We start from the raw sequence: 10,271 nt of genomic DNA, 5'->3' as shown, positions 1-10,271 counted from the left end.
TGAAACGATCATCTTGTGAACGCCAAGGGAGTGAGCTTTGCGCGTGTGAACAACCCTGAACCCTTGCTGGCCCCGCGAGCACGGACTCGGTCAGAGATATGAATCTCACTTCTACTCGCGAACTTTTGCTCCATTAACCTCAATTCAGGAACCTACCATCACCAACTATGTCTTCACGCACGTCGCAGACGCAAGTCAAGCAAGGCCAGAAGACCTCACCACTCCTCGCTATACCAGCAGAACTTCGTAATCACATCTATCAGATACTCTTGGTAGCACCCTGTTCGATAAGCCTTGAACTCAAGTATGATAGTAGTCGCGACAACGTCAAGATCGAGAACTACCACGAAGCGTCGCCACATGTCACCATACTCGCCTGCTGCAGGCAGATCCACCAGGAGGCAACCGCATACCTGTACAGCGACAACACCTTCAGCATGGGTCATCACGGTTCCACTCCCCTCCGGCATTTCATGACACAGATCAGGAGATCTTTCCAGCTGCTTCGCCACATCGACATGTGAGGCCTCGATCCGAGCTTGGCCCAACATCATCTGGCTCTGTTGCAGTATGCGCCTGATCTGGTGATCCTCGAGATCTCTTCCTCGGCATTGTACGGCAGCTCTGTGAGAGACATGGCGGGATACCTCTTACCATGGGCACAGGCCCGCATTACGCATGGGCAGAAAGGCGATAAGCTGTTGAACGAGGTACTGAATGGCCTGCGCTTCTATCGTGCCACTCTGCACGCCCGACGGAGCGACCAGGTAGCATTATCCACGCCAATTCCAGCCGAAGAGACACAGGCAGAGGCGGCGGCGGTACAGTACACACGGGACGTGAGGGCAAGCCTCTTGCGTTTGTTGGGGGGCGAGAAAGGAGTTGTAGGTGGATAGGACGGCAGAAACTGGAGCATACGAACTTGTCTGCGGCAAGTAGCAAGAAACTTCGTGGAGGAATCATTCAGACTGCTCAGGTGGACGACAAAGTCAGCATTTCTTCCAGGGTTCCACAACGCGCTCAACATGGTCGGCATCAGTAGTAGATAGGGAGATATCGGCGAAGTTGGTCCCCTTCGATGACACTCGGGAATGCAACCAACTCGGCAGAAGGAGCAGAGATACGCTAGTACTCGTGGAGAGAGAACGCTGATTCGTTTGTCGGAGGAGAAGAACGATTGGTCTGTGGACATGGCAAGCAGCACAGTATGAGTTTAGAAGCCTTCTCTGCTGACAGGCAGGAAGTACAAGGAGCCGCTGATGTGACGGGCCGTGCGGTTAGGCAGCCCGATGGTAACTCGACGATAGGTAGGAGGTTATGCTGTCCGCTTCCGTGTTGACCGAAGAGGTTGTTCGGGAAGATGAGGTGATGAGTGACTGCAACGTCGTCGTTCATTTTGGACGTGCTGATTGGATTGATCGATCAGAACGTCTGATCGGCATACAACATGTCTGGAACTCTCTGCAGGCATGCAAGCAACGACATCAATATCATGGTCATCAATAACGTTGGCAGTGAGGTACTCGGGCTTCAGGACCTGGTAGATGTGATGTTGCCGTCGTCCCAGGACTCTCCTGGCACAGTACCTCAACACTAAGCTCGGACCAGAATCCCGACCGGATGCGATGAATACTCCTGCTCGGTAATGCATGCAGCCAGCTCGGCACGAGGAGGAAAGGGTAAAGCTCGTGGCTTCATCACACAAGCGTTCATCTCGCTATATCCAGTAAGCCTACACCCCATACCTCCCCGCCACAACCTCATACTCCTCCTTCGTGAGCGGCGTGACGCTCCCATGCTTCAAACTCCTCGGGAAGTCCTCAAAACTCGACGGCGTCCACACTCCGCTAAGAATATCCCTGGTCTCAAATGGCACATCCTGCGTGTAATCATCCAGCAACATATGATACAAACCCTCCTGCAAATTATCCTTGAATACTGCCGTCCCTTCCCTCGGACTCTCATCCCTCACATAGCCCTCAGCCCTCGTCCACTTCCCAAACAAACCATCCGTAGTAATCTCCTGGTACACCTGCAGCGTCGTCTCGTTCTTGAGGAAACGTGCCCAGTGGCCGGGTTCGCCGAGGTTTTGGAACTCCTGATCTATGAGGGGTGTGTCGTCGAGGGCTAGGTAGTCCTGTGGAGCGCTAAAAGTGATGAAGTCGGTTGTAGTTGCGTAGCGGATGCGATCGAGGGTGGCGGTTCCGGAGTGGGCTGTATCGGACTCAAAGTAGTGGCGAGAGGCCCAGAAAAGGTAAAATTGGTTGGCGGTATCGTCTCAGACTGCTGAAGGGGCCCAGGTCATGCCTGCTGTGGGAGTCTCGACCGTTGTGAGGACTGCGTCGGACCAGTCGACTAGGTTGGAGGAGCTCCAGATGACGAGGCTTTGGCTGCCGTTGCGGGTTGCGATGTCCCAGTTGAAGCCGGGTGCATTGATGTCGAGGTCTGGGATCAAAAGGTAAGTCCAAAGGTCAACTTTTGTGACTCGAGTGAAAGGTATCTTACCTGTTGCTAGCAGATACCACTGTGATCGGTCACCATTATGCGTCAAGTAGATATCACGTACGCCGCCCGTTCCCACCGTAGAGTCCAGTATCGGCTTACCATCGTTCAAGAAAGTGTACGCCCCAGGATCATTGCCTTTGGAAAGGTACTGCTGCACACTAGGTTCTGGATCGGAGAACGTCGAGATCAAGTAGCCAGCATAGGCAGAATCTTGTCGAGGAAGTACGCTTGCGAATACCAGTAGGCATTGTGCTGCGACCGCAGCCGTAGTGACAGAGTTCTTCATGATGGAGTCTTGCAGGTCAATCGTGTGGAACGGTATTGCTGGTATGGTATGGAGTCGGACTTCTTGAGAAGTTGATCGGCCAAGGCGGAAGAACTGCTCGTACTGCATGACGACTTCTTGGCACATCTGTAACAACCAGGAACGGATAAAGTGCAGGTAGGAGAGATCTGCGTTTCTTCATTCACTACGCAATGTTCTTAATTGACAAGCTTCCGATGCAAATCGCACTTTATCCGAAAGTGTTCCATAGCAGTCAGAAGATTAGGGAAGACCTATGTCTCATTGCTGGCCAAGCGGTCTCGTATCGTTCTCGGTATCTGCCGTCGACATTCTAACCAATGGCGTAACAGATGTCGCAGCAGGCTCTACTGCTGCACCAATGCCCATCATGAAGCGCGAGTGTGGTGAAGCATCACGACTGGTATCCTCCTGTGTAGGAGGACGTGCCGGTGCAGACTCAGGTAGATCCGACAAAGACTCGAAACACCGTCTGGCAGAGATGTTCTTGCTTGCGAGTTTCCCGAGCAGTTCCCTTGCCTTGAGAGCCGCATGCCGGCTCTCAGCTATGGTTGGAGATCCCTCACGCGCACCCAGCACGAACAACATCAGCGAACTGCCAGCTAGTGCGAGGATGTAGATTGTTTGCCATAAAGCTTCGTGCAGGTATCCGTGACGATCAAAAGCATCCACTAACCATACGGCCTGCATTGATGTCCGGATACAGGATGAGCCAAGAGCGTAGCCTTTGTAGTTGAAGTCGGGATCCTCCTGGCTGCGTACAACGTGGTGAACGAATGGTCGATATAGCATCAACTGCACTGCGGCGTGGCAGAAACGAAGCATGATCTGTGATTTCAGCGCTTGGTCCCCCAGGGAGTCTGGTGGCATTCCTGGAAGCGCTTCGTGCCAGTCCTGGAGCTTGGCTTCGATGTTAGCCACGAAGCGATAGTCTATCTCGTGCTTTCCGTGGTCATTTACGGAGTACCTGTCCCTTGAGAACTGCTCTCCCAGTATCTCTGCCTCGATCCGGAAGAGCTTGGCCGAGAGGATCGTCTCCGAGAGTGGCGTGAATGGGTTCCGAGCGACAAAGTCTGTGCCCTCATCTTCCATTTCCTCCTCGGGCGCTGGGACTATCTGGCTTGGATCTGCATCGCGGAGGATATTTGGAAGACCCAAAATGCAGGACATATAGGTGTCCAGAAGGTTCAAGACTGCGAATACTCGACGGCGGTCGGTCAGCTCTGAGTTCTGAAATTTTGACGCTAAGGAAGCGCCGGAAACGTGTAAGCCTAGCCTCATGGAGAAGTTGACGGCAGTACATATGCACGTATATGCTTTCGAGATCATCGAAGATGATAGCAGGTAGACTGTCATGACGACCAGCGTACGAACAGCATCAAGGTCGTGTGTGTCGCTCGTGTCGATGATACTTCTTGCAGCTCGGAAGTATGTCACGCTGTGCATCGTCAGTCCTGTAGCGTAACAACTTCATGTTCATCAACCGACCCTTTCAACACCAAGAGTTCCGAGCCTCTGTTTGTGTTCTCGTCAGCGGCATCTGGCTCGTACCTTCGCCCCAGGGCCATCAAAGCATAGACCAGGCCCAAAGCTTGGCGATTCTTCTGCGTATAGTCGTCTGCATTTCGTTCGTAAAGGTCATCGATCTGTGCACCCAGCCGCTCACGATCGACAGGATCTTGGCAGTTAAGAGCACTGTCTAGCGCGATGCTTACCATCCGTTGTACTCTCTCACGTGACGGCAACAGCGCAAACGATGCCATGCGATTGTATGACGGCGTGTCAAGGAGATCGAAATCAAAAGCCTCAGCCTACATTGCAGTCGTCAGGTCATGGAACGATTCCAGTAGCGGAACACCGAAGTCTTACCAGAGTCCTTCTAGGTTGTTCCGCAGCGGAGGGTGGGGTGCCAGCTGCTTTCGTGCAGAGGTCTCGCATGGTGCGTAGCATGCTAAGCCCAGCAAAGCGGCCATGAAAGCTGCAAAGTCCGTGAGCGATCCGTAAAACTCACTTTTGAAGGGGACTAAGACTGACAAGGGTGAGCCTGAAGACTGACTTGGTGATATGAAGTCGTCCTCAGGACCTGTAAGTATATCCACAACATTGTCCCTCGCAATGCTCTTTGATCGCTGAACGTGATCGGACTCATCTTCTATGTCAACCGAGTTAGCGGTCCGACTGTCTTTGGTGACACTGGCAGACTCCCGCACCATTCTCAACATGGGGCTGCTCGTTCAGAAGTGCCTGGAGTTCGCCGACCTTCTCTTCGAGGTGCCGCGTGTAAGATACTGCCGTTGTCCTGGATAAGAGACAACATCAGTGTGTTGGAACATAATGTTGCAAAGCCACGGACATACTGATCAGATGTCAGCGGTGAGTCTGCAACGTCCAATGATCTTGGCCTACCCGACTTGTATAGCTCCCGAAAGTGCATGCCACGCCGCTATTGATGCATTTCTCGCAGGGCTGGAGGCCTGTACATTTTACCTTTCTGCGCTTGCACGAGTCACACGCCGATGTGATCTTGGGTCTCGATGATTCCGAAGCTGTATCCTCGGGTGAAGCGCGTCGGGTGGTGTGAGGTCTGCGACCTCCGCCGAGAGGGGCGTCCGCGGACCGCAAACCTCTCGATGACATGAGTGACGGTGAGTCTCTTGTACTGTGCAACGAAGAGCCTTTGCAACAAATGACGTGTGCTGTTTGCTTTACGCCGTCCTTATACTACTAGACTCTTTTTGTGCCGATGACAATCTTCTGGCGTCTGAAATTTCGCGCGATCGTATCGTTAGATCCGTTGGCACTCAACATTCTCATGATCTGTCTTGCCAATGTCAGGAGTGACTTCAGCAAACCAAGCTTACATCATGATGTGCAGGTGGCGCGAAGGACGATAAGCAGCTGTCGGAGTGTCCAGCTCGGACTTCCGCTTCGGTTGTGGTCAGTCCTGTTCCAATCAAATCCACGCCTGTACAGCATCTGGCTGCAGCAGAGTGACATAGGCTTTTGGCGACCGCTGCGAACGACACCGGCTGATTTGCAGTGCTGCCGAACTTTGCCAGGATACTTGGGAAGAGGGTGTCACTCCGCTACAACAAAGAGCCGGATGTCACCTTCGAGGCCGTTGTCGCAAGCATTGCTCGAGCCGACTCCGATCAGGCGCTGTATTGATAGCTGTGGTACTACGACTGTGTCATGTCCCTAGATTTGGGGGCCATCTTTCATAAGTCCAGTAGTTGGTCCATTCTCACCATCTTGCCACTCTTGAGCTTGCGACGTTTACTGACAGGAGCCGTGGATGGAATCTGATCGTCGTTGCACGGCCGCTCGAAATCTGGCCCACGCTCCAAGCACAGCAGTCCGCCATCGAGTATACTGAATGTACAGCGAAGAGGGCAGCCCTCAATTCGCACTTGACCAACCGAGAGTTCGATCCTTGGAACGTTGTCTGTCAGATTGAGCGCAGTCCCTCGGCGATGTGAAATGTAATCGCCAATCGTCTGAAGCCAAGGCAGCTCTTCCAACATTCCACCCTCGCTTACGCTACGCAGTCGAAGTTGGCTCTTCGCGAATGTAAGGAACCTATAGGAGTCAGTATGTCATCACGACAGCCATTTGAGTAGCGCACCTGCTGCCAGACGCCCAGCCTAGCTCCTTCGCCTTGTAACTCGCTCGCCTCTCAAAACCGCAAGCCAGAGCACAGAAAGTGTCAAGCTGCTTGAAGTGGCCAAGGTGTTGAATAGACCAAGCGGTCAGATCAGGATGGTGGTCTGCAAAGATCATTTGAAGATTGCTGAGCGCATTCTTATCGCGTGCTGCGAATGCCCATTCGCGCATAACACTGTCGGTGAGACAGACTGAGGCCTTTGCGTCGCCGCGGATGATGAGATTACGCAGATTGTGCAGGGTGCTGATGTGTAGCAGGTCCACAGGCGCGCATTCGAGAGTCTGCAGCGTGAGATTCACCAGCCATTGTAACGCAGGGCTGTTGACCTCTTTGATTATGACTGCCATGCCGTGAGAGCGACACAAAGCGGCTTTTTGTAACCTCGATCTGTCCATCGAACCGAACACCCCGGTAGTGGCAAATCCGGTCCAGATTCGAATGTGATCCAATCTGCTACGCCTGATGGCTGTCCATAATTGCTCCAGTATGATCGATGGCACTGTTGCTAAGCACTGGATGTCTAGCAGATCCAGATTGCGCAGAATAGTGGCCAGTAACATATCCTGGAGAGATCTCGTTTTGGGATACATCTCTTCAAGCACCGGCGGTATACCAACGCATCTGCCTATCCATCGACATTCGCCTTTGGCACAGCCAGATCGCTGTGCGCGTACGATCCTTTCGTCGTAGACCTGACCACTCTCGCCGTCGAAAGGCATCTTGCACGACCTGCTCCGGATGAGCAGCGAAATGTGAGTACTTAGGGAGGCCAGTGATCGTTGTAAGTATCACTTGTGGCAAAAGTCTTCTGCACAAAGTTGTACATGATAACGCTCGACCTCAAGAATTCTTGCCTTGTTGATGTCGTTGCTGAGGACAGGACGCGCCCACGCGCCTGCTGTTTGACGCGAGGAAAGTTCGCGAGACAAGCTTTCGGCCATCGGGCCCACCCCGCAAACGATCTTCCGAGGGTCCGATCTCGCATTGCTCAAACACGCTCTTTCCTTCTCACCCCTCGATATCAGATATCTCTACCTGAGTACTACACCTGCGACGATGTGTCTGTGTGCGCATACCTTCGATGATGATCCTCAAGAAGTCTAGTTCTTTCCTCGCCGCTGCCAACAGCTTTCACTCCTTCACGATACCAACAGCAACGACACAGCCATCGACGTCATCACGCCCAGGGCCACGACCGAGCACGCGACAGAAACATGCACACCGGTCAGGATATGCAACGATAGCGGGTGATGCTAGGGACCCGGCAGACCAGCAGGAACGATCAGAACCCGACCATGTCTGGCCTACAGCACCGAAAGGTCTCTCACAACCAACGCCATACCAAATCTTCGAATTGAAGCAGAGTGCTGCATACTCCAAAGGCACATTCAATCGCCTGGTCAAGCTGTATCACCCAGACCTAAACAGTCGCTGCAATCATGGTGTGGCAGACAACATCAAGATGGAGCGCTATCGTCTCATTGTAGCAGCGCATACAATCCTCTCAGATCCTGCCAAGCGGAGTGCATACGACCGCTTTGGTGCTGGTTGGGAAGGCAAGGCTGAATTTGGGAGTAGCTCCTGGGGCCAGCCGTCCGCATATGGCGGATCACAGCCTTTCACGCACAGCTACGATCCAAACGACACAGTCTGGGCGAATGCCACCTGGGAAGACTGGGAGAGATGGCGGGAGAACAAAGAAGGCATCAAGAGGGAAAGACCGGCACCGGTGTACATGGCCAACTCATACTTTCTGGCATTGATCGTGGCATTGGCCGTCATGGGTAGCTCGCTGAACTACGGCCGAGCTCAGGAAGCGGGACATTACTTTGTGGAGCAAAGGGATATTGTACATGATCGGGCTGCGAAAGAGCTGAGAAAGGTCAGACAAGAGGCGAGCATGAACAGCAGGCAAGATCGGATAGATTACTTCCTGAGGAACAGAGATGCAACTATGGGCACAGGAGATTACGAAGCCTTGAGAGAGGAGAAAGCCAGTCGGGTGCTTAAGGATAAAGAGATATGCCGAAGCGACGGCATCAGTGAGCAGAACGGCCAGGGTTGAAGGATTCATTAGCCCAAGAGCTTCTCGCCCTCAACGCCGTTCAACAAGTGTGATTCGAGACCGAAGTCAATGCGTGAGCTGGCCTAGATCTATTCCATAGCGAAGGAAGCGACCTACTCGCGACGCAAAACGACTTCAGGACTCCGAGTGCGACTTAGCCCAGCGCACAGCGGACGTGTATGGAGTTTGCCAAGGGTCCTGCACAGCAGCAAGGCGCATTCACGCTCCGCCAAAGCAAACTGGCCCGTTCTGTGTACATAATGGTACAGCACATGTGTCTAGGCGGCAAAGTCTGAATGTGCTAGCACTGCGAAACCTTGACAATTGCATGGCCATCACCAGTGGCAGTGACAGTGACACATGCTTCCAAAGCAACGTGCCAGGTTCCGCTTCATCGCTCGGCCACGTACTACCTGCCATTTCACTTGGAACTTGCTCGACACCACCTCACACAATTGACTAGTGAAACGCGTCGCATACAAAAGCCACAGCAGCAATCAAGACATTGAAGCTTCAAACACCAACAATGGAACCACCCAATCCGATCCGATCCTGATCACCATGTCTGATCGCCGCAGCCTCCTCGACCTCCCACCAGAGCTCTGGTCTCACATCGGCAAACTCTCGACCGACGCCTGGATCGAGGATTGGTGGAGTCCCTTTCACAGCCTCAGCGAGAGCTTGGCTCAGCCGCCAATCGCCCAAACCTGCCGTACCTTACGAGGAAAGCTTCTGCCATATTTCTTCAGGAGGAACGAGCTGTTCACCGATTGCTGGAAGCGGGGTTATAAGTGGACCGAGTGTGGTCGGTTTCTGAGAGCACTCGAAAGGGGCACGAGGAGACTTATCGGAGGCTGGAAGGTCCAAGTCGGATCTGGAAAGTACGCTGAGGAAGATCTTGAAACAATGAAGGATTACATGGACACAACGTGGAGCGTTGAGTATGAGCTTGAGCTCTGTCCTGTCGCGACAAATGATGTGAATTTAGTGTATCGAGTCAAGTTCTTGTAAGGAGCAATCTTATGGAGCGCTGGGATTCGAATGTGGTGTGCAAGTGAGGCAGCTAGTTGTATGCCATCGGGACTTGCCGGTCGTTGGCTTCAAACGGCTGCACTTCACCTCGTGGCGCTTTCTTTCGCGATCAGCTTGACACAAATAATGAGTGTGCGACCACACGACAACAAAGTCTTATAGCGGCCATGAGTACGAACGCCATCAGAGTCGAGAACGCCAAAGTAAAGGGTTCAGGTCGACCTCCAGAACAGGTCGCTGATCTCAAACCGCGCACCGGCCTCCTTGACCTTCCACCAGAACTATGGTCCAAGATAGGCAAGCTGGTGATCGACGACTCACCCCTCATCACAGAGCGATCGCTCGAAACGATCCAATACTGGAAAACACGAAAGTCATATCAGCCTGCGATCATACGCACCTGCCGTTCCCTCCGACATGAACTACTTCCATACCTCTACAGAACCAGAGTCCTCGTCATGTGCGGGACGAGTCCCGCTGATTTCTCCACGGTCGCACGCTGGCTACATGCCATGTCCTCAGACATGCGCCGACGCGTCCGCGGTGTGCGTCTGAGTGCCGTTGACATAGATCTTTGGTCCTACGCGGTCAACTCCAAGCTCAAGATCACGTTTTGGAGGGAGAAGAATCGGACGACGGTGGAGATGTACGAGTTGAGGTTCGAGTGATGAGTGGGGGTGGAGAGCAGGTGAATGGGAGCG

At 53.2% G+C, this 10,271-nt stretch overlaps 6 protein-coding genes across 6 annotated transcripts; 3 read left to right on the top strand and 3 right to left on the bottom strand.

Annotated features, from left to right (window-relative positions):
* Positions 1-2,278: 2,278 nt before the first annotated feature.
* CLAFUR5_12736 (uncharacterized protein) lies at positions 2,279-2,917 on the bottom strand (the record flags this gene model as incomplete). Its single annotated transcript, XM_047911884.1, has 2 exons — positions 2,279-2,445; positions 2,506-2,917. 2 exons carry the CDS (start codon positions 2,915-2,917, stop codon positions 2,279-2,281), a joined length of 579 nt encoding a protein of 192 aa, XP_047767921.1.
* Positions 2,918-3,070: 153 nt separating this feature from the next.
* On the bottom strand, positions 3,071-5,031 carry CLAFUR5_12735 (uncharacterized protein; the record flags this gene model as incomplete). The annotated part of the gene is made up of 4 exons (XM_047911883.1): positions 3,071-4,247; positions 4,298-4,620; positions 4,679-4,740; positions 4,821-5,031. The coding sequence occupies 4 exons, from the start codon at positions 5,029-5,031 to the stop codon at positions 3,071-3,073; spliced, it is 1,773 nt and encodes a 590-aa protein (XP_047767922.1).
* Positions 5,032-6,027: 996 nt separating this feature from the next.
* On the bottom strand, positions 6,028-7,192 carry CLAFUR5_12734 (uncharacterized protein; the record flags this gene model as incomplete). The annotated part of the gene is made up of 2 exons (XM_047911882.1): positions 6,028-6,388; positions 6,435-7,192. 2 exons carry the CDS (start codon positions 7,190-7,192, stop codon positions 6,028-6,030), a joined length of 1,119 nt encoding a protein of 372 aa, XP_047767923.1.
* A 362-nt stretch (positions 7,193-7,554) lies between these two features.
* Positions 7,555-8,538, top strand: CLAFUR5_12733 (NADH-dependent flavin oxidoreductase iliE; the record flags this gene model as incomplete). Its single annotated transcript, XM_047911881.1, has 1 exon — positions 7,555-8,538. One exon carries the CDS (start codon positions 7,555-7,557, stop codon positions 8,536-8,538), a length of 984 nt encoding a protein of 327 aa, XP_047767924.1.
* Positions 8,539-9,099: 561 nt separating this feature from the next.
* CLAFUR5_12732 (uncharacterized protein) lies at positions 9,100-9,549 on the top strand (the record flags this gene model as incomplete). The annotated part of the gene is made up of 1 exon (XM_047911880.1): positions 9,100-9,549. One exon carries the CDS (start codon positions 9,100-9,102, stop codon positions 9,547-9,549), a length of 450 nt encoding a protein of 149 aa, XP_047767925.1.
* A 188-nt stretch (positions 9,550-9,737) lies between these two features.
* CLAFUR5_12731 (uncharacterized protein) lies at positions 9,738-10,238 on the top strand (the record flags this gene model as incomplete). The annotated part of the gene is made up of 1 exon (XM_047911879.1): positions 9,738-10,238. One exon carries the CDS (start codon positions 9,738-9,740, stop codon positions 10,236-10,238), a length of 501 nt encoding a protein of 166 aa, XP_047767926.1.
* Between the last annotated feature and the right edge of the window lie 33 nt (positions 10,239-10,271).

The sequence above is a fragment of the Fulvia fulva genome, chromosome 11 (assembly GCF_020509005.1).
Source record: "Fulvia fulva chromosome 11, complete sequence".
NCBI lineage: Eukaryota > Fungi > Ascomycota > Dothideomycetes > Mycosphaerellales > Mycosphaerellaceae > Fulvia > Fulvia fulva.
Note: the sequence above shows the minus strand (reverse complement) of the source record. Positions and strands in the feature narration are given on the sequence as shown.